This window comes from Calypte anna, chromosome 12 (genome assembly GCF_003957555.1).
Source record: "Calypte anna isolate BGI_N300 chromosome 12, bCalAnn1_v1.p, whole genome shotgun sequence".
Classification (NCBI taxonomy): domain Eukaryota; kingdom Metazoa; phylum Chordata; class Aves; order Apodiformes; family Trochilidae; genus Calypte; species Calypte anna.
In genome coordinates, this window is record NC_044258.1 from 4,488,139 (window position 1) to 4,510,247 (window position 22,109).

Sequence of the window (22,109 nt, forward strand, 5' to 3'; positions counted from 1 at the left end):
GCACGCAGCCAGCGAGCACACGAGCACCGACGTGAGGTCACGGGCTCTGCCAGGACGCAATAAACCCCCCAGCCAAGCACCACCCCGCTGCCCCCACAGTCACCCGGGGCTCAGCCACTGATCCTCAGTGCCATGGGGACCAGCCCTGAGCTCATGGGAGACCCCACAGTGAGGAGAGCACTCACGAGCCGGTTGTGCCAACGCTGTGCCCAGCAGTTTGCTTTATTCCCAGACAGCCCCGGTACCGAGGCTTCCAGCTGAAGCGGCTGGAAACAGGAAACACCAGCTGTGTGCAGCCAAGTGCTGTTGTGAGGCACCTCCCAAAGTCTTCTCTGAGCAGCTCCCGCTACAGCCACGGGGTGAGAGGGGAGCTCCTGCCCCATGTCTCTGGCTGAGGAACCCCAGACAGGTTCAGCACCATCAGCACCCCCCAAAGATCCCCTGGAGGGAGTCATTTCCCAGCACACCAGGGCTCCTCAAGCCCTCAAAGCACTAAGGAACCAGTTTCAACAGAACAAAAACCTTTTACAAACTCAATAAAAAAATAGAAATTCATACAAATGAGTTTCCCACCAACAGGTGCCAAGAACAGAGGTCATGTCAGCACACTGATCCCCCTGCTTCCAAGCAAGGCAGGGGGTCACCCACAACACCCTCCTCCCCAGGTCAGCACTTCCAGTGCCAAGTCCACAGAAACACAGTGGACTCCATGGCCAGACCTGGGCAAGGCAGAACCTGTCCCAGGTCTGTCTGTGGGTCCCCCCACCCCTGGCAGCCCTGCAGGAGGGGAGGTCATTAGCTGGGTGATGGACATCCAGCCCCTGCTGCAACACAGGCCAGCACTGCTCTGTCCTGCCCAGGAAACCCTCTTGGAATGATTTTCACCAAGCAAAGAGCTGGTCCAGGTCCCTCTTCCCCTGCTCTTGCTCCAGCCTGACACCCCACACTCTCTGCCTTGTGGCTATATCCAAGAAGTGCACTTCCACTCCATGTCAGAGCACCCAGCAGCAACTGCAGGGCTCTGAGCAGGCTGGAAGATGAGAAAACCCTGTTTATTCTGCATGAAAATAGGAGGAAGAAGGAGTAAAACAAGGGGGGTTAAATCAGGCCAAGCGTTAACTAGAGGCTCGGTCTGGTGTGGGCTTACTGCAAAGCCAGGATTGTCCCCAGGGCAGCTGGTCTCACCCCCAGGACAGCCAGCAGCAGTGCTCTGCAGACAGCCCCCAGCCAGCAGGGGTTGTGCAGCTCTGCCCTGCAGCCCCCCGGGAGGGCAGGGGCTCTCACTGCAGGAAACCATCCAGCGGGACCTGGACTCTGGAGGAGGATGCAGATGGAGCTGCAGAAGCTGGCCTGGAGACATTCTTCTTCTTGCGCCTCACTGCTAAGGGACGGATTTCTGACAGGTTTGTCTGAAGGCAAAAACTGTCAAGGAAAGTACAGAACAAGGGCCTGGGGACACAAACGATCAAATACCTGCTGCAGAGCAGCCTGAACCACAGATCTGGCACCTAGGCATCCATCTGTACCCAAAAAACTCCCTGCAGGACAGGCTGGGCTTTGCTCCTAGCTCACAACAGCAGAGCTCAGGCATGCTCCTGCCCCATGGGTCGAGTGCTTCCCAATTCTATGCTACCCTGTGTTTAAGCACATCCATCAGCTCTGAGATCTGCAGCAGGGATGGGCACAGCACCCAGAACAACCCCATGAGAAAAGGCTTTAGAGCAGCAAGTCCCTTTTCATAGAATCCTATTATAGAATCCTAGAATGGTTTGGGTTGGAAAGGACCTTATGGATGCTCTAGTTCTAACCCCCTGGCCATGAGCAGGAATCCCTTCCACTGGACCAGGCTGCTCCAAGCTCCATCCCACCTGGCCTTGAACACTTCCAGGGAGGGGGCAACCACAGCTTCTCTTGTGCCAGTGTCCCTTTTAACTCACATGCCACTCACTCAGAGACACAGAAGTAGTGAAAACTAACCCTGCAGCACTGAGGCAGGTGCAGGCCCTCCTAGCACAACTGCAGGGTCACAGGACCTGCTTACCCACACCACTCAGGCTCAGAGGAGGGAGCTGCCCTCCCTCTGCCATGTGCCAGGGGCAGCACAGTGATGGCTGCCCACCTCCTGCATTTCCCTCAGCAGCTGGGTACAGCATGGGTGCAGCTGGGCCCAGAGATCTGCTCAGGCATCTCTCTACCTTTGGGCACCTCCACCCTGCCACAGAAGCAGCAGCCCAAAGCTACCCAGCAGGTCACAACTTAAATCTCAACACTTTTTCTCTGCTTCAGCCTCCTGGTTTTCTACAAAGAATAAAACCCCCTCAAAACCACCACCAGAAGCCAGAGGTGGCACCATGCACCCTTCTGACACTGCTGCCTGGGGATAAGCAGGCAAGGAGCCTTCACAGGGGAGGGGACACTGCTCCTGTGTGAGGACAGGGAGTCAGAGCAGTTCCCTTACAGCTCAGCCCCTGTGGCAGGGTTGCCCACCAGGGCAGGCACAGCAGAGCAGCAGCATCCTGCAAGAACAAAAGCTCCAGCTGCATGGATGGGCAAGCACATGGCTAGGACAAAGCTGCACTATGCTGCTACTGCTCCAAGATCCCAAGGGCATGGGCAGCCTCTGCAAACAGGCCTGATTTCTCATCCATATGCTCCTCTGAGTGAGCTACCACTGATAATGCCCTCAGCAAGCTCAGGTCTTTGATGCCTTTGCCAAACTCAGATGCTCAGAGTCACAGAGAAAAGTGTGATGGTTCCTTGAGGTTCCCAGACCATTGGCTCAGGTTAAGACCTCCCAGGATGACTGAGACCAAAGAGGAGGAACAGAGATGAGATCCCCACAGCATCATTACTGCCCCACGAGCTGCAGGAAAGGATACAGGCTCTATGAACTTTGTTCTGCCTCCCAAGCCATTGTAGCCCATCCTCACCTGGAAGAGAGAAAGAAATCAGCATGGAACAGCACTACAGAGTCTTGGCTACCTCTCCTTTTGTTGTTGGTGGGGAAGCCTTGGAAGCTACAGGTTCTGAAGAGGGCTTACAAGCACCTGGGCACTTGACTTAAGCCAAGCCCTCACCTTTGGAAAAAGACAGACCCAAGGGTATTAGTAAAATTTGGGTATCTCATGCACTTTCTGAAACAAGCTGAGCCTTCCAAGCAGCACAATTTTGTCTCTGGAACTGAGGAATACAAGAAAAACACCTGAAGTTCCAAGGAAGTGGAGGAATGGGACACGGAGGGCCATTTAATCTACTGGCAGGAAGGAAAGGAATGAGCATCTGTCATCCCTGGAGCTCTGCAGGACTGGGAAGCAGCCAGGTCATGTTCCAGATTTATTTTCCACACAATGTATGTGACAAGGTGAAAGCCTGATTTGCTTCCTCCAGCAGGGTCACTTCAGGACAGAGGTGTGCAGTGCCAGCCCTCAACACACTCACCAATTGGACAGTCATACTTACAGCACCCATGTTCTTGTGGGCACCCAGCAAGCTCCCTGAAGATGGCTTCTTAGAGAGAACAGAGTTCCTGATGAATGCTGGCAAGAGTCCTTTGAGAGCATCATCCTCCAGATCATCTGCCCAGTTCTGTCCCACAAAATAATTAAAAAGCCCTTTAACCAGCATGATCTACTGGATTTAGTCCACACAGAAGGAGCACTAATAACACAGCAAATATTTAGGGCAACAGTCACTGCTGTACCACATGTCAGGCTGGGGCTTGTACCACTGTACTGCTGTACCATGTAACACTGGGGCTCATGTGGAGCAGCCCCTGTGGGACACTGCAGCCAGCAAGGCTGGGAGAACAGTCCCTTGGCTGAGCCCACAGCCCTTGTGGTCACCCCCACAGAGTGACTGACAAGCACACCTGAGGCAGGATAATCAGCAAGAAGCACATGGGCCCCCACTCTCCCTCTCTTGCCCAATTCCAGGGAGCATGAGGCAGCAATACAGTGTTTCTAAGAGATTGTCAAGCAAAGCACTTTGAAGCATGTACTGTGGTTCCATACATGGGTTGGTCTATGGTCACAGCATCTCCTATGTGGAGAAAATAGGTCCTTTATCCCAAGCTTATTAAGAGCAGAATCAAAGAGATGACACAGAAATCAAGATTAATTCTTTTACCTCCACTGTTTCCTTCAGAACTTTCTTCGACAGATTTACCACAGGAGGCCTGTAAGAAGCCCAAGGAGCAAATCAGCAGAGATTAATTGTTCAAGTGGAGCTGGCAAGGACAGACAAGGCCAAGCAAATGATGACGAAACTTGCAGCATGACATCAAGCATCTGGAGAGCTATCTGATCTCACACAGCAACTTACAAAGAATCAAGACTTTGATCTCCTTTAGAAGCAGAAAGAGGAGGGAAAACTCACAACTTTTTATCCAGCTTCTGCCTTTTTGCGGCACTGAAGAGATCTTTGCAAGGCTGATGCTCAGGGGTGTCCACATCAAACGTGGCATCTAGATTGATCTCATCACTGTCAGCTGGGCAGTGGAGCTTCGGGTGCTGCAGTTCCACGGGAGTGGGGCTGCAAGGCCATGGAAAGTGTCAGCCACTAGGACACCACTGTCTGCCACCCAGCAGAGGAGAGGAAGACAGGGCTGCACACTAATGACATCAGTAGGGCCAGGATCAGAGACCCCTTCTGCTTAGAAGTCACAGAGAGGACACTCTGAATCCCAGAGCTGGTATCTCAAACCAGACCACTCAAGTGCTGTAATAGCAGCACCCAGAGCTCAGGGAGTCACACTGGCACACTGCTGCTCCATGTGTACAGTTCAACTTGCTGTACTGGGGTAACAGCACAAACTCTTTGAATAAAATGGCTTCATAAAAGTGTAAAAGATGGCTTTTTTCAGGCTAGGCTCCTCTGCCTGGCTAAGATCACTGGTCCCCATACACCAGGCCACATCCACTGGAAGACCAACTCCGAGGCAATGGGAAGAGCAGTTTTAGGGATATTTCCCCAGCAGGACATAATGACAGAGAGTTTGTCAAAACCTAGCCTGGTCTTCAATCTCGTCCTGACTCAAACCCTGCAAGACACTTTTTCCAGGTAAACCAAACATCACCTTGTCAGCAACAGGAAAAAACAACAAATAGGACACAAGGAGCCAGACAACTATGCCACTACAATGCCTGCCAGACTAGCATGTCTCTGCTTCCTCAGCTAATTAAGCTGTCACCTCTTACTTTGGACCCCCCATCTCCATTCATGGCCTGCACCTGAGGATGCACTTCACTAACCTTTCAAAGACTAGTCGACTGAGTGTCTCCCTGGTTACTGATGGGACTTTCAGGGTATCTTGCAGGATGTCTATCTTCTTCTTCAAGCTCTGGAGAAAGGAAGGAAAGCAGACAGTGAGATAAGATCTTGTAGCAGAATCTTTATCTCTTTCCCATAAGTCAATGTCAGGTGGTGCTCAGAGGTAGGGCAGATAAAAGAGGAAAGGTGGGCTGGGTTATTTAGTCCCTGAGCAAAAGCCAGAATAACTCCTGGCTTTGCAGATACAGGCTGTGGCCAGCTGCCAGTTACTGCAGACTGAGGAATGATAATTCTCACCAAGATCTCCTTGTCCGCATTCTTCATATCCTTCTGGGTGCTTTTTAATTCCTCCTTTGTCTTCTCCAACTCTGAAACAGTTTTCTGTAGCTGCAGAATAAAGCCCCCCCAAACAGCAGAGCACCAGTTACAACACGTAGGTCGGGGAGGCTGCGGATGCCCCAGGAGAGTGGCAGGTTCTGCAACACAAGCTACTTTCTCCTGTTCCTGAGCTCGTTTTCTCTGAGCAGTCCCTCACCAACCTCTCCTGTATCAGAACCGCTGAATGAACGCTCCAGTACGTTGCCTGACCATTTCCCCAAGCTGCCTGCAGAGGGATCTCCAGGGCTGCTTGCCCAACACAAAGCTTCCTAAAGCATTTCCCGAGCATTTATGCCCGATTGTGAGAGGTTTTTCCTTCTCCAGCATTCGGTGACTGCATTCTGAATTCCTGCAGGACTTTGGACTCACCAAAGCAGAGGGGAATTAGGAACCACAGACCGGATGATGGTTGTGCAGCAGCAGCACTGACACAGGGATGAGCCTGACTCAACAGGGAGCACGGCAGGAACAGGGGGTTGAGAAGTGGCATGGAAACCACATCAGAGACTTTTGTGGGTTGAGGGGTCTGGGCCAGCCCACAAAGTGACAGTACAGTCAGCTCTCTGTCAGCCAAGCCCAGAGCCAAGCACACTGACTCGCATCCTCCTGACCCAAGTCGGTGACTGCAGCTTGGAACAGACTTGGCACCTCGTGGAGGGGGTTATCTGCCCTGGGGAGCAGCTCTTCAGTCTGAGAACCTCCTTCTTCATTGGAGGGGACCACAACAGCTGCAGCCAGGTACGAAAAATAGGCAAAATCTACCCACAGTCTCCCACTTTGTGAGGCTGGACATGGGCATGTCCTGGGGAACATTTGTGCACACTTTTCAAGAGGATTCACTACCAGAACTGCCAGAAAGTGAAATCCAACCTGAGCTAACAGAGCCCAGCCAGGTCTGGAGCAGGGGAAGCACAGCAGTAGAGGTGTATCAGCAGCTCCAGGCTCTGGGCCACGTCAGCACCAGCCCAGGCAGGCTCTGTACAGAACCACCTGCATGTCCTCATCACTGCACCACAGGGACCTCTCCTGACCGGGCCCAGCACCATGCAGGAGCCCAGGCCCAACTCAGTCCACTGAAGGCACAAGGCAGGCTGTGACACGGGTTGTGCCAAGCCAGGGCTGAGCCTTGCTGGACTGGTGCGGGCTCCAAAAACTTCCCAACATTTCCTAGAGGCCCAATTCTTCACCAGCAAGGGGCTGGCAGCTGAGCCAGCTTATGCTCAGCAGCATGGCAAGATGAAGGCAGTGCTTCCTCCAGAGCCCAGTGGAAGCACCAGAGCACCTATGTGCTGTGCCTTCCAGTCCAGGCTCCTGCCAAACTGGGTCTGGTGCTGCAGATGTTGTCCCACCAGCATCCCCAGAGACTGCACTCCTGCCAACAGCGCTGGAGCTGCTCACTCACCACAGCACCACACCCCAACCCAGAAACTCCAGCCTGACACTTCCACACCACTCATACCACTCCTTTGCTGCTCAGGGTGAGAGGCAGCCACTGCAGAGGGCTTGGGACAGTGGGACAGTTACTGACAAGGATCTACAGACCAGATGTCACCCTGGCCACCCGTGTTTTCCTTTACCTTGCTGTTGACCAAAAAGAGCTCTTTCTTCAGCTTCTCTGTCATCTCATTAGAGATCTTCCGAGCATCCTTCAAATTTTCATATTCTCTGCAAAGAGAACAGGAGACTCATGTTCGTTGCAAGAGGAATGAGCTAAAACTTCTCAGAGATGAAGCACTGGCACTGCAGAGTCACCAGAGAAAACCCAGAAGACCTTGGGTTCCCTTTAGGGAACAGATCTGAGTGTACCAACACTGACCAAGTGTGTCAAACATACCACTGCAGGATGCTATGCCTGAGAACAAGGCCTGAACAGATTTCACCACCAAAATGGAAACAGGATCCAGAGACATTATTGCCAGTGAAGATGACAGATAAACAACAGAGCAGCCTCCATGCTGGCAGCGAATAGAGGACTTTGCTTTAAGTGGCTTTTCAGATACTTCAGACTATTGGCCATGCACATTCATTCCCAATCACACCACAGGGACACTTGCCTCATTACAGCTTTGTATCAAAGCTGCAGTTATTCAGCTGCTGGCAGAAGGGCCCCAAAGAAGCTGTTGTTTTGCCCAGCAGGACCAGATGGATTTCCAGGTAGGGGAGGTGTGGATTCACCGTAACCACAGCTGCACAGTGCGGTGCAGAGGGTAGAGCACCCCCCAGCCTCTCATTTCCCCCCAGGCATGAGAGAAACACAGAGGGAATAATCATCATCCCTTCATAGGTGCACTGACAACTCTGGAGACAGTTCCCATGGTGACACGTATGTCACTACAGTGACAACAGGAGCAGCTCAGTGTGACAAGCCTCAATCTAGGTCCCTGGGATCTATCAGTCAAAACCCAGCAGAGGCCACCAAACAGGTGTCAAGAGCCCTGCATATCCTGGGTGCCTGCTGGTACACCCAGGACAGCAAGAGCTGCCATGCCAGGCCTGCAGCACCTACTTTTTCAGGGAGACACAGTAGATGGCAAGCTGTTCCACAGCTGCCTGTCCGACTCCCATTTCTCTGATCATCTCCTCCACTTCGGGGCGCTGGCTCTGAAGCAACAGCTCAATCCTGAAGGAAAAAAAAAACAAAACCCTCAACTCATGAGTCACAAAGCAGAGCTGAGAAACAGACTGAAGCCCTGCTCCCCCCTGGGGATGGGTAAAGGCTCAGCCCCTGCTGCAGGCACCCTGGGTGTCATGGGGGATGAGAGACCCAACTGCCCCACCACAAATGGGGCTTTTTGCTAGGGACAAGACAAGTTAGGTGGACAGACTGGAGAAGGGACAGCTCTTGGGCCTTAAAGCCCTGTGGCTGTGTTCACAGGCTGGGATTCTGCCCCAGTGTCCCCTGATAGCACAAATGGTGTGTAGCCACGCTCATATCATAGCACCAGAGATGAGGCCAGCTTGCACACAGTGCCAGGTCTTGCTGCTAAAGAGAGCTGCTGTTCAGAAACGTAGCAGGGACAAGCACATGGACGGCCAGGGCCTGCCTGCTAATGCTGCAGTTCCCAACCTTATGGGATAAAACAACCCAGAGTGTGGAAGTGGACACAGCAGCAGGCACAGCAGGACCCCTTCCTCCCTCTCTGAGAGGGGAGAGGCACAAAGCCCCCAGCCCAGGATCTCACCGCTCCATGCTTTTCAGCTTGTTCCGCAGCCGGTGAGCCTCCTCCTTTGAACTTCTGTTATCCTCATTCTGCTGCTCCAGGAATTTCATCTGCTTCTGCGGAGAAGCGAGCGCACACAGACCGCTAGGAAGGCTCCAGGGATTGTTAGAGAAATATCCTCGCTTATGCGCACTGCGGGCAGCTTGGAGCATCAGCTCTTAATGCTATCACCACCTCGGCAGCCTGGGATTACGGGGAGCTGAGCTCCCTCCCTGCTGCACCCCCAGCTCTGCTCCTTGAGAGCACAGCGGGGTCTCGGTGCTCATCACCGGACGAGCCTGACACTGAAGCTGTCTCAGTTTCCTTTCTGCTGGGAGTGCTCAGGGGGCTGTGCAGTACCCTGTTTGCAGCCACAGTTCATTTTTCAAAAGCAAAGAAGTCCACACGAAGCAAACCTTGCTATGGCTTTTTCCTCACAGCACAATTGATCCCTTTGCTTCACCCTCCCAGCTCTTGGTGCCATTAGCTGCTTCAAATGTACACAGGAGTGCCAAGTGGGTCTCTTCTGGGAGACCTCAGACAAAGCAGGCACCCACAGGGCACTTCTCTCACTTGCCTGGAGAGGCTGAAGCCGATTGCAGCCATCAATGCCAGGCTCTCCAGCAGCAGGCAGCACTCACTGAGAACTTCAGCCGAGCTGCTAAAGCACAATCTGCAGCCTGGCAGAGGACAGGGGAAAGCTGGCCTCAATTAGCACTGCTTCGATGCGCTTGGGGACCTTGTGCAGCGGCTTCAAAAGGCTCCAAGGCTGGTTGCAGCACACTGCTGACTCCAGGACAGGCCTGGCCAAAGACTATTGCCTCAAAAAGCTCCCTTCCATGCACAAGTTAAAGGATTTTATTCCCTTTGTACCAGAGAAAAAGCAAACAGCTTTGCTAGCACTGCGACTTTGCAGAGGGACAGCACTGCAGGCTGACGTGTTGTTCTTGTTTAAGCAGAGCCCTTCTTTGGCTCTTGCTAACCCAAGCTCTCTCCAGTTCATGATCCCCAGAGCAGCTTCTTGCACCAGTCTGGAGCAGAGTCCCCAGCCTCCAGCAGCCTGGAACAGAAGCAAACTCTCACCCGAACATTCAGCAGCAGCTGACAGTGGCAGAAGACAGGAACAGCTCACAGCCTGTGGGCCTGACCTGCGTCACTGCTGGTTGAGCCTGTATTTTCACTGCAGAAGTTTACTCTTTAATGATGCAGTAGAAGAGAGAGCTTGGAATACAGCTGGGAGGCCCTGTGCACCGAAGAAAAGATACCTCCAGGTCCCTAATCTTTCTGCCCTGCCCAGTTTTCATTAAAAGGGTTTTGCAACAGGCAAGACAACTGCAGAACCTTCTCCTGAGGTGCCTGGCAGGAAGCCAAGCACAGAGATGTTGAGTTGAGCAGCAAGCACCAGCTTCCCCTATCAGAACTGTTTCAGCAGGAGTAGGGAACATCAGAAGTATCCTGCCACTGGTGCAGCTGGAATTCCAGGAGCACCTCTGGAATGACACAGACCCAGGCTGCCTTTACACCCAAGCAGATTGGATACAATCCCACGGTCAAGCAAAAAAAAAAAACACTGCTGGCTGACAGCACTGCCTGCTTGGCATAACTTCCTCACTCTTTCTCTTTGTGCCTTGTGACAGCACCACATTGCTAGTGCTGTGCAGATCTCCTGGACTTGCCTCCCAGGAAGAGCCCAGCTGCAGATGACAAACAGCAAGATGACCCCACAACCCATCTACAAGCTCTCCCTGGCCTACCTGGCCTTGCAGGTCAGGGAAGAAGATGCAGTTCAGGCTCAGACCTGCACTCTAAGGGATGTGCAGCTGACCCCTACCCTGCTTCCCAAACCCACCTGCCAGAGTTCAATCTTCTGGTGACAGGCACATCATTGTCACACAGAGACTGCCCAGCCCAGCACCAAGTAAAAGTCATTCTGCTCACTACAAGACATCCCAACAAAGTGGCTCCTGCTCTCTCTTCCACTTGCTGTTTACACACAGTACATGACTGTACACTGAGTCACTGCATGCTGAAACACAACAGGAATATTTGATCCCTGGACTTCACATTACAAACCTAACCAAAGGAAAGCCCTGGCAACAAAACAGAGACAGGAGAGTTAGCTGGATCAGATCCCACTCAGCTGAAGCTTGCAACTCCCCCTCCATATATTTCATTTCAATTTCTCCTCCAATCAAACCAGGAAACTAATTTTCCTTGAATCCCACCTGGCCTAAACCCATTTCAGAAGAACATTCCACCACAGGGAGCCAGAGCCTTGGCAATGGGGCACTGGGGCCAGATCCTGCTCTCAGTTCATGCTGTTACCTTTACAATAAGTGCTGACACCTCATTAGTAAGGCTCAGCCAGCATCCTCCAGACTGGGCTGGCATCTCTCCCCCACACTGCCCAACTCTGCCTGGAGCACACAGCCATTTGGATGCAAACCCCAGGCCTGGCTTTTATGCCTCTGAATCACCCCCAAGTGAAGTGACAGCAGTGACAACACTGGCTTTGGGTTAATAAACCCAGTGTGCAAACCCAGAGATACTGTCCTGCTGTCATTCAGAGTCCGAGGAGATGGAAGTCTCAAGGCAGCAGATCCACAATCCAGCCAGCACAATCCCACTGTTAGCAGAGCCTGCAGACATCTTCAATAACACTGACACTGACTGTGCAACAGTTAGTGCTGAAGTCCTGCTGGGGATGGGAAAGGTACCTTGAGAGAGGAGCACAGCATCTCTGTCTCTCCCAGCACCTTCTGGAGCGACTCTATGGTGGCATTGCGCACATCCAGAGTGTCCCTCAGCCCATCCACAATGGCCTGGCATTCCCGCTTTTCTTTCTCTAGAAAAGAAAAAAGACAAAGGTCATGGCCCAGTAACCCAGACTTCAGCTGCCCCACAGCAGCAGCACAGCAGATGGACATTGCTTGCAGTCTCAGGCTCCAGGCTGGGAGGAGTTGGCTGCTCCTGTAAGCTGTTCCTCTAAGTGCTGCCTGTACCAGGGTCTGGACTGAGCAATTGCTTCTCCCAGTGCCAGCAGGCTTCAAGATTTGCTTTACTAAAGATAACAAGTTCCCTTTAATAGCTTCCCTGTGCCAGCCCTGCTAGCATTAAGCTGCTGCATCTTAACTCTTGCATGCTGTCACAGCCATGCTTGCACAACTTGAGTTACACTGAGCTGTCACAGAGCTGGAGAGCCAAGCCCCCAGCCCTACACATGGGGCAGCCCCTCAAGGGCTGTGGGGCAGCTGCACAGAGACATCCACCACACTGCTGCACCCACCCTCACCAGGGCACTGATGTGGAAGGGCAAGAGGCAGTGAAGCAGAGATCTACTGGGCCTTGGCAGAACATGAGACAGCTTAAGCGGATTCTCCTGAGCACCCAAATTTTTGCAGGTGGCAAAACTTTTGAGCCCTGTTGCTCCTCCCCCTACACAGGCAACCATGGAACAAAGCACAAGCCTCTGACCACCAGAGAGAAAGTGGTGGAAAACAACACTGGATTTCAATGTGTTTTGTTGAGACAAAGGAAGAACAGCTCACAAAGCAGTGATGACCCTCAGGAGCTGACAGACTTAAGCAGGGAACAGCCAGCATCACTGGAAATCTTCCAGCAGTTGGGCAGTGAGGGAAAGCAGCAACCCCACCATCTAACCCCATTGAGAGCAAGGTAAAATATTCAGCTCAGCATCTTCTGTCGTTGCTGAAGTCTTCCATGGCTCCAGCCTGGTAAGAGAGGAGAGCCAGTCAATGCCTTTTCAAACAGCTGTTCCTCTATTCAAGAAATCCAGTTTCATATGATGCCACCATGCCCCACAGAAGCATGACCTGCAGTGCACCTTCACTGCTTGAGCAGACACTAAATGAGCCACACAGGACTGGGAAAGAGGGGAACATATCCCAACAGAAGCAAACAGGTGGCTAGGGAAACACAGATCTCTTTCAGGGTAAAGCAATTTTTCTCCATTGATCTGAATAACCCTTCCTCACCAGAGGCAGCACAGCCTGGAGATGCTCCCCTCTATTTGCAGGGACTCCACATCCACTGAAAGAGTTAGGGCTTCCCCCTCCTCTGCTCCCAGTTGCCCAGAGGCAGATGGTGGAAGGAGTCAAACCTCCCAGTACTGCAGGAATGAGTTTTCAGCTCCTTCAGAGTGCCTCCCACAGCGCCTGCTGGGGCTGCTCTGCACCTCTAGAGCCATTTGCAAGCTGAGGGAACACTGGCAATCACACAGCTCTTCTACAGCACACAGCACAAAGCACATCTTGAAGGGAAGAATTTATACACAAGAACCACCAGAGAGCAGAGTGCCCACAGCAAAGAAGGCAGGAGGTGGGAAGGAGCTTCTCGTTTCCAGTATGAACAGAGAACGGGATAGGGAATGTCAAATCCCACCTCTCCTCACCAGAAGCAGAGAAGATGAGCAGGCCTTCAAGCAGTTTTTCTTGGATAACATCCTAGCAAGAATCCCAGCCACCTTCCTCAGAAGATCTGGCTCTCTACCAAGTCACTAAACTCAACCAAGCTGGCAAGAGAACAGGCCTCAGAATAGAGACATGCAGACTGTCCAATTCTGCTTTCAGGCTAAGGATTGAATCCTCAATCTATTGGCTATTCACGTCTGTCTCGTGCAGGCAGGGGAGGCAGAGGAAAGACGACTCTCAAGGCGTGGGTGAGCCCCCAGCATTCTTTAAAGATTTCCCCCCCACCCCACTTCTGCAAGTGTGTCTTTGGATTCCTGTCACTCAGACTGACATTTTCCTTTCGCTGCTCATGACTCATGTTCTGATGACAGGCTGCCTACAGACGATGCTTAAAACCCATCGACAAGTCTCCAGGGCTTTTGCTTTTCCTGCCTCCCTCAAACATCCTCTAAAATTAAAGATAGGAAAATGGAAACACACGGGCTGAACTCCGTCTGCTCTTGGCGTGACACATGTGGCACTGCAACAGCCAAACAAATCCAGAGCCTTCCCACTGCTGCTTGGGCACCACTCTTAACCCCTCACCTCTTAGAAGGAAAGAGCCTTTGCTACATGCAGCTGCAGGTTTCCCAGTGAGCAAACCAAGGGTTTTGCTTTTCAGCAAGCCTACTCCAGGTATAGCTGGGCTGCACTTCTGTAGCTTGTGATTAGGAAGAGAGGCAAAAACTTGCATGTGTGTCTCTGAACCCTGTTACAGCTGACCTCTGTCAGGCAGCAGGACTCTGTCACACAAGCTTTGTACAGCTTTAGGTGGTCTTGCTTTGGAAAAACCTCTGCTCCAGCAAAACAGCTTGCAGCCTGTACTATGCCCTCAGCTTCAGAGAAAGGTGGGCTCTGCAGAGGGGTTCCTGAGGCCTGGACAAAGCACTGAATGAACCCAGGCTGCCAACTCCCTGCAGGCAGCTAGAACTCACCTTTCATGGAGAGCTGAGCCTTCACTTGGTCCAGTTCATTCTGAAACACAACACAGAAACCCCAGTTAGGAAACACCCTGCAGAGAGGCTTTTAGCAGATCTTAAAAGGACCTGAGAGGTGCCTCAGCAGGACATTTGCACCAGCCAGGTGCTAAGAAGGGAACACAGTAACAGCAAGCACCAAATTACCAGCAAGCACTATTACAGGGAACGTAAAGAGCACCTCCAACTGGCATTCTTCAGGGAGAGAAGACCCCAGATTCATCTTAGCCTTGTCAACCTTGTGTTTCTCACATTGTCAGTCATCTTGTTTTAGCTGAATAATTTTGGAAGGCTCTCAGGGAAACACAGGAAATCAGACATGAACAAATTTTATGTTTTACCTAAACAAGGCAATAAGGCAGGGATGCTGCCAGACTAACTGGATTGAGAGTTGCTTTGAACTGAAGTCAACTTTCATCAGGTGCAGATGAGAGACAGGGAGATATGTTCAAACACCTGAAAAGGTAACCCAGCATACAAACAAAAGGCACTAGCTAGCATTCTGGTAACACGCAAGTCCATCCAGTTTGGGATGCTGACATAACAGCTCAGTCAAATGGCCACAAACAGCTGACAGACAAACCAATCCACACTAAAGTGAGGGTGTGCAGGGTCTCCCTGGGTACCTGGAGGGTCTGGGGTAGGACAAGTGTTTCTAATGCCTTCATTACCAAGCAGAAACAGGGAGAACAGAATCCTAGATAATAAAGTGATATGCCTTATGAACACTGGCAAGTAGCCAAAGGCAACAGAGAGGTTACCGAGAGATGATATCTATATATAATAGACATGTAAAAAAGGAAAAAAAAAGGAAGAAAAAAAAAAGGGGGGGGGGAAAAAGAGCAAGATAAATATATACAGGAAAAAGTAGAAAAAAATCGGAAGAAGATGACTTTAAAAGCTGTGTTAGAGACTGCAGAGGAAAGCACAGAACAAGTCAGGCAGGAACCGCAGTGGAATCAAACCACAATAAAATGCCAGCACAGTACTGAAGCAGAGCACACAAATCTGTGCAACCTGGAACGCCCCATGCAAATCTGAGCTGAGAATAGCAGCACCAGTGACCACGGATCTGATGGGACCAGAGCAAGGCTCTGCTAGTGACAATAAAGCAGGAAAGAGAAGGTGGGGTGTAAAGCTTGGTTAAATGTAAAGCCCTGCAGAGATGTCTTGGATTGCCCCTGGGGGGACCAGCAGCTGGAGGGCTGGCATGGAATTAACTTTGCTGCAGGAGCTATCCTGAAGCAGCTTCCTCAGAGTCCTATTGAAGAACGATTAGTGAGCTCACAAGATGTGCTAATTAGCATGATAGCAAAGAAATCCCAGGCTACTGCGGGCAGCTATGTAACATTACCTCATTCATCAACTTAATCTGAAATGCCCCATCCTCCACCAATTTGCCTGAAGGCTGCTCCCAGTTTTCACTCCTCTGACAGCAGCTCTCCTCTCTCTGCCAGTCTGAGTTACCACATTTTCCCCAAGATCAAATGAGTTTATCCTGACCACACACATATCTCTTCCCAGGCTCCTACCCGCCTCAGCAGGTTTACAGGCAGGAATCATCCTCCTCCTGCCTCTTTTCTGCCAAGCTGAAGAAGCCAAAGTCTCCTAGCTCCCCAGATCACAACAGTGACAGGAAATGTCAGGTTCCAAACAGCCTCACCAAGGTGTTACACCCCAAAACTCACTTTCTTGCTTTGGAAACAGCCACATGGATACTGTTCTGATCACTGAGGACCATCTTTAAGAACAGCACAGGTTAAACCCAGGCTCAGCACCCCAGAGCACTTGAACATGTGGAAGTGTTCAGCCTGCAGACTACAGCTGCTCCAGGGAACAGAGTTCCCTCTGATGTTCCAGCTGAAACTGCTGCCCAGTGGCAGGGAGCAGAACAGCCCCAGCACTCCTTTGGCCATAAACATTTCAGACCAAGAGTGAAGAATGCCACCAATGACAACTATTCTCCAAAAGAGAATTTGGATAATTCTGCAACAACAAGGTGATGTTTCAGATTATGAGGGAGCTCTTCTAGACACTCTTCTCAGAAGAGCCCCTCAAGCTCATCTCTCCACGTTGACAGCAGACCACAGCTACGCACTCAGCTTTCAGCACACTCCCTCACCCCAGGCCAACCTTTTCATGGCAGGAGGCCCAGTGCTCATTACAGGACATCTGCAGGCTGCAGACACAGCTCCAGTTGATTAGGGAGCCGAGTTCCACTCTCTGCCCAGGCTCTTGGAGGGACAGGCAGCGGTTGGCAACAAGCCCTGGATTTGGGGGCTTTTCCAGGTGAAATCACTTCAGGCCCAGGAAGTGACAAATCGTTTTCTCATCTTCTAAGGAGTCTGAAGGCAGTCCACCATGTGTCTGCTTTGCTGAACTCCTGCCCAGGTCAGAAGTCGATACCCTATTGCAGACAAAACTCCAGTCTAGATAGACATTAAACCCCACCCCAATGATCACCCACATCCCTGAGGTGCTCCATGTCCTCCAGAAACAAGACAGAATGCAGTGTGGAACTGATGACAAAACAGCATCAGCCCTACATGAATCTGCAGAGAAAATAGTTGGTTCTTTCCTGCTGGATGGTGACCTCAGTACTGTCATCAGGAAAGCTGCATGCTCAGGGGCAGATACTGCTCTGACTGTCACACAAGAAACTTTGCAGGATCATGATGGTTACCATCAAGCTTCTGGTGCAAAAGTGTTTCCAGCCCTGCCCTTGAGCAATTCTTCAGCACTGGGGGGAAGGTGGGGAACACTGGGGGAAACCACCTGAGCTGCTGGGGTGGGGATGAGAGGGAACAGAAAGCTTTTCCAGGGCAATTTTTCCCAGTCAACCCGTTTCTGAGTCACTCTATTTACACATGTGAGCACGGATCTGAATATGCACTCAGGGCAATGTTTACCCGTTTTAAGACCTTGTCCTGCTTCCAGGGCCCTCAGCTTCCAGTGCCCAGAGATGCTTTTTCATTTCCTCAAGACACAGGCTGGCCTTCACTTTCTTTATTAGCAGTCTTGGAGTACGATAGTGCTACTGACATGACAGTCTGGCTGGCTTTATTTTAAACACATGCGATATACATATAGCATTGTCATGGCAACTGCTAATTATGGTAATTGCTGAACATGCTGATCCTAAACACAAGAGGGTACAGGCATCCCATTATACCAAGGTCAACTGATGACTTTTTTGGGAACAGATAACTCCGAGACATAAGGAGCCATGCTTCAGTCACACCAAAGAAAGGAGAACACTGCACATCCCCTCTGCACACACCCCTTCTCACCCAAAGCTCTCCACACTTAAGGGTGGAACTGGGGGAAAACCAGCCAGCAGCCCAGCTCCAGCCAGATTCCCACCCCCCAGGGAATCAGCCTCACCACTGTCCATCACTGCTGAGGCACCTTCAGGCAGTATCTTTTCCAATTTCTTTTGGGAAAGCACAATTTCATCACCACCCTACCCTGCTTCCTCAGAGTTGGTGCAAACAAACCTCCCTGCAGAGAAGGGAGGAGGTGGCACTCCCTCCAAAAGCCTCCCCTTTCCAGAGGGGCTGCCCATGCTCACGTGCCACCAAGCTGCAGACACCAGAAGCTGCTCAGGGGAATTGGGATTTTCCTTCCCCCACCTTTTAGAAAAGCTCAACAGTCTCACCCCCAAGGCTTGGAGAACCCAGGGAGAAGCAGCAGTGGGGTGTTTATTTGATACTGCTTCAGGAGGTTTCCAGGTAAGGTGGAAAAACAGGAAGAGCAAGGAAGCAGAGAAGGCTTCTTGAGTCAGCATAGGAGGTTTGGTCAGGAAGAACACAAACCTACTGCACAGAGACTTCCTTACCACAGAACTCAGGCTGAGCCAGGGCCCAAAGGGAGAACAGAGATGGGCACGAGACACTGGTATGCTTCAGGTCTGAAGCACGAGCACATGAGCACCAGCTCAGGAAGCAGCTTTAGGCAGAGGCCACACTTCAAGATGCCAAAGCCAACACCTTTTGGCCTCTCCAGCTGGGCCCAATCTCATTTCAGTGGTGCCCAGTAGTAGGACAAGAAATAATGAGATGAAGTGAGAATATACAAAGTTCCACCTCAACATGATGAAAAACTTCTCTATTGTGAGGGTGAGGGAGCACTGCACAGGCTGCCCAGAGAGGTTGTGGAGTCTCCTTCTCTGAAGACCTTCCAAACCCACCTAGATGCGTTCCTGTGTGGCCTGCCCTGGGTGATCCTGCTTTGGACTAGATGATCTTTAGAGATCACTTCCAACACTTAACATTCTGTGATTCTATGAAGCAGCACACAAGGGGTTAACCACCCAATCAGGTTACCTGCAGAGCCTCTGCATCCGGTGCTGTCTGCTCCTCTGGGGCAACATCAAAGAACAGCTTATTGATGATGTGTCTTTTGCTGACCTAGACACAGGAGACAGAAGAGGTTGATGGGCAGCGGTATGGAAACACAACAGGGTAGGGAAGACAGACAGAGGAAGAGAAGGTACCCTGATGTCACAAGGCCATGAAAGGCCATTAGCCATGATGCTCTGCTCTGGCCCATCAGCACAGCAGCAGAACCCCCACTCACTTGGGGGAGCACAATTCTAGCCAAGCTCCCGAGCTGCAGCAGAACGACTGAGGCATTTCAGAACCAAGCCCAGCCTGTTCTCTGGCAGCCGAGGCCCGAGCAGCTGACGCTGAGCTAACACGATGCCAGATCCTAAGACAGAAGCACAGGCTGCTTTCTGCAGGCAGAAGGTGCTGTAATTGAATTTGATAGCTCTCCACACCTCCCCCATGCAGTTACAGCTTTGTGTTTTAAGTATTATATACAGTCATGACACCAGCTAATTGCATAGTTACTGCTCCAGAAGATGTTATTTCGCGATAACTCCATGGTAACCCGGAGATGTAAGAGGCAGAGAAGAACAGAGGGAATCAACAAGTCAGGGAAGGAACAAGGGCCGAGACCTTCAGAGAAAGAAAGAAGCACAAACACAGAACAAGCCCAAGCTGCAGCTGGCTAAAAATCTACATTGAAGCGTGAGGCAACATCTCCTGCAGCCGCTGTCTACTGGTGGCACAAGCTTCAGAGGAGTTCAGGTCTCAATTAAGCCACCGGACGCTCAAGCCTTGGCTTTCCATCTCAGAAGCAGAACACACCCTCCCTTCCCACCCCAGCCTTTGCTCTTCTCAAGGAAGAGCTGAGTGCTGCCGAACAAGGACTCCATGTAAGGATTATGTGCTGCTGTTGACCTGAAGGCAAGCAGCAAGGCACTTCAGAAACACAGTCCAGGTGCCCTGATCAACCCCTTCCATAGCTTTCTACCTTTATGCCAAGACTTACTCAGCCTAAATAAGAAGCACAAAAACCCAAAGACTCACCTCTTTTCTAGAGATGCTAAACCATCGCCAGCAGCAGGGCAGCCTCCAACCACCCCTTCTGATCTGAGAGCTGGCTGAGGGGAGTTCACCCTCAAAGCCTTTGGGAAGATATTTTTGGGGAGAGAAAGCTCTCTCTGTTCCATGAACCTTTTCCTCCTGTCACCACTGGTGCAGGCCACAGAACCTCAGTGCCCCTGAGCAGAGCATCATGCCTCAGCAGTACAGAGGTGCCTGGAGGTGATGGCTTTACCTGGATTCGGCACTGGGGGCAAGTCCGGCTGGGTGCTGTGTCAAACCATTGGATGAGACTGAGAAAGGGAAAGAAAACAGACAGTGAATCCTTCAAACCCCAGAGAGCTGCTCCCAGGGGCCACCTCCCAGCTCACCAGGGGACAGCAGGATGCCACTCCTTACAAACTGAAAACAAAGCACAGAGATTTCACCCAGAGGTGCAGCTGACAGGCAGGCTGTGTTCCAGCAGGCACACGCTACCTTTGCCTACCAGACAATTCTCAGCTGAATTTAGCTCACCGGTTTATCTTTACCAGGGCAGAGACTTCACAGAGCTCAGCTCTCCCTGGGAAAGAGCCTTTGAACAGCTGCAGCAGCACAAGAGTCAGTGGATCCACATGCAGAGAGGCATAAGTGCTGCTATATCAGGGTACAAGAGGCAAGAGACCCCCGGGCTGGTCTGCTTCAAAAAGTGCCACCAACACCAGGCACACACTGCGGGGTGACAGAGATCGGGATGGGCTCTGCTCCCAGACGATGAATGCAAACCTGTCAGGCTCCCCAGGAGAGCTGCTAATGCATCTCACAACCAAGCCATCACGTCAGACTCGGAAGAGTTTATTTTTGGAGCAAGGTACCAATCTGGAGCTGGCAGGTTAGCTCTGGAAGCTCTCCCTCCTCTGCCGGTTGCTGGAGGAGAGCAAGCCCAAGCTGTGCCGCGGGGTAAATGCCCCTCACACCTGCCGGTGCTGGTCCCTCTCCCAGTTAGCCAGTCAGAAAAGTGACTGCCCACTCCCTCCCCACACACAGAGGTTGTTTCCTCGGAAGAACCATCGCCTCCCAGCACAAAACAGCTCCAGCAAAAGCCTGGAAGGCTTCGCTTATCACCCAACACCGCTGCTTCCAGGCAAACACCCTATGCAGCAGCCATCTGCTGGCACCGGCCCTCCCGGGGAAGGGAGGCCGCGGGCAGAAGAGCCGAGGAGCTCCACCAAACCCTGCCACAGATGCCAGGGCCTTGGCAACCGGGGTAGCACGGGTTGCCCGCCGGTACCTGCAGCCCGCTCAGAGGGGAGCGAGCAGGCCCTGCAAGGGCTCGGGAAGACACGGACATGGACACAGGGGCCCGGGGGAGGAAACCGCGGGGTTCGGGCAGGTGACAGGGTCAGGGCCTCAGGGGCGGGCGGGACAGGGCCGCTGACCACCGCCTTACCCTGTCCGGAGGAGCCCGCAGCCCCACGGGGCTGACACCCCTGCCCTGCCCCGCCCCGCCCCGCCCGCTCCCCTCACGGCCCCGGCCCGCCGGCGGTCGGGCGCTTACCAGGCGCGGTGGAATGTGTGCCCGCAGGGCACGGCCGCCACGTCCCGCTCGTTGTCGAAGAAGTCGGAGCATATGGTGCAGTAGGCGCGGATGGGCATGGCGGGGCGGGCCGGGGCGGGGGCGGCCCCGGTACCGGAGCACCCGCGCGGCACCGGGTGATTCAAATCCGGCCGCGCTCTCGTCGCTTCCGTCCCGGCTCGGAAGTGACCTCACAGAGCGAGCGGGCACACCCCGCCCCGGCGCGGAGGGATGGGGGCGTGGCCTCCGGGAGGGGGCGTGGCCTGACCCGGCTCTGCCCGCCCCGCCCCCGTGCACCAGCGACGGCACCGGGACGAACCCAGCCGAGACGAACCCCCCCGGGACGAACCCCGCCTCGCCGGGCCCCGCAGTAGCGGCACCTGTAGCCTGCTCGGGCCGCCCCCAGACCCGGCAGGAGCTGTGCCGCTTGCCCGGGCCCCACAGAGACACAGGGCAGGCGGCGCTGGTGCTGTCTCAGTTTGTCCTCAGCGGGGTCTTTATTTGCCAGAGATACAGCGGGGAGGGGGATTTGAGGTGTGGGGGGTGGCGGCGGCAGCCGCAGGCAGAGCCGGCCCTGCAGGCATGCAGCTGCGGGGGAGGGAAGCGGGGACCGTGGTGGAGGGGAGGGGGGGTGGCATTTGGGATCCTCCAGACATGATGTGTTGGGGGGTAGGGTGGTTCCCCCCAGAAAGGAGGGGCCGTGCTCCTTTGCCCCCTGCAATCCCCACCTCCCAGCGCCCCGGGATGGAATGGGGGTGTACGGTGCTCTGCCCCCCTCCCCAACCCACCCGCGGTCCCGCACAAACACGCGTGTCCCGGGGGGACCCACGCGACATCCCCAGCCCTGCGGGGCGAGCGGCCGGGGGGGTGCC

At 52.9% G+C, this 22,109-nt stretch overlaps 1 protein-coding gene across 3 annotated transcripts; it reads right to left on the bottom strand.

The window, feature by feature from the left end:
- Positions 1-928: 928 nt before the first annotated feature.
- On the bottom strand, positions 929-21,370 carry TRAIP (TRAF interacting protein). Of its 3 annotated transcripts, XM_030458500.1 has the most exons (15): positions 21,220-21,370; positions 19,918-19,975; positions 18,618-18,701; positions 14,251-14,290; positions 11,564-11,691; positions 8,829-8,923; positions 8,153-8,266; positions 7,224-7,311; positions 5,566-5,655; positions 5,250-5,338; positions 4,375-4,530; positions 4,126-4,174; positions 3,460-3,585; positions 2,880-2,930; positions 929-1,409 (listed from the first exon to the last, which is right to left on the bottom strand). In XM_030458500.1, the coding sequence occupies exons 1-15, from the start codon at positions 21,315-21,317 to the stop codon at positions 1,281-1,283; spliced, it is 1,395 nt and encodes a 464-aa protein (XP_030314360.1). In that variant the 5' UTR covers positions 21,318-21,370; the 3' UTR covers positions 929-1,280. The 3 variants fall into 3 exon arrangements, with proteins under 3 accessions (XP_030314360.1, XP_030314361.1, XP_030314362.1); XM_030458501.1 differs by lacking the exon at positions 5,566-5,655; XM_030458502.1 differs by lacking the exon at positions 4,126-4,174 and having other exon boundaries at positions 1,375-1,409.
- Positions 21,371-22,109: the final 739 nt, after the last annotated feature.

Coding starts and splice junctions, on each gene's coding strand:
- TRAIP (XM_030458500.1), bottom strand. CDS start 21,317: ATGCCCATCCGCGCCTACTGCACCATATGCTCCGACTTCTTCGACAAC. Junction 4,531..5,249: donor AGTCGACTAGTCTTTGAAAG/GTTAGTGAAGTG, acceptor ATGGCCTTGCAG/CCCCACTCCCGTGGAACTGC. Junction 2,931..3,459: donor CCCACAAGAACATGGGTGCT/GTAAGTATGACT, acceptor TCTCTCTTCCAG/GTGAGGATGGGCTACAATGG.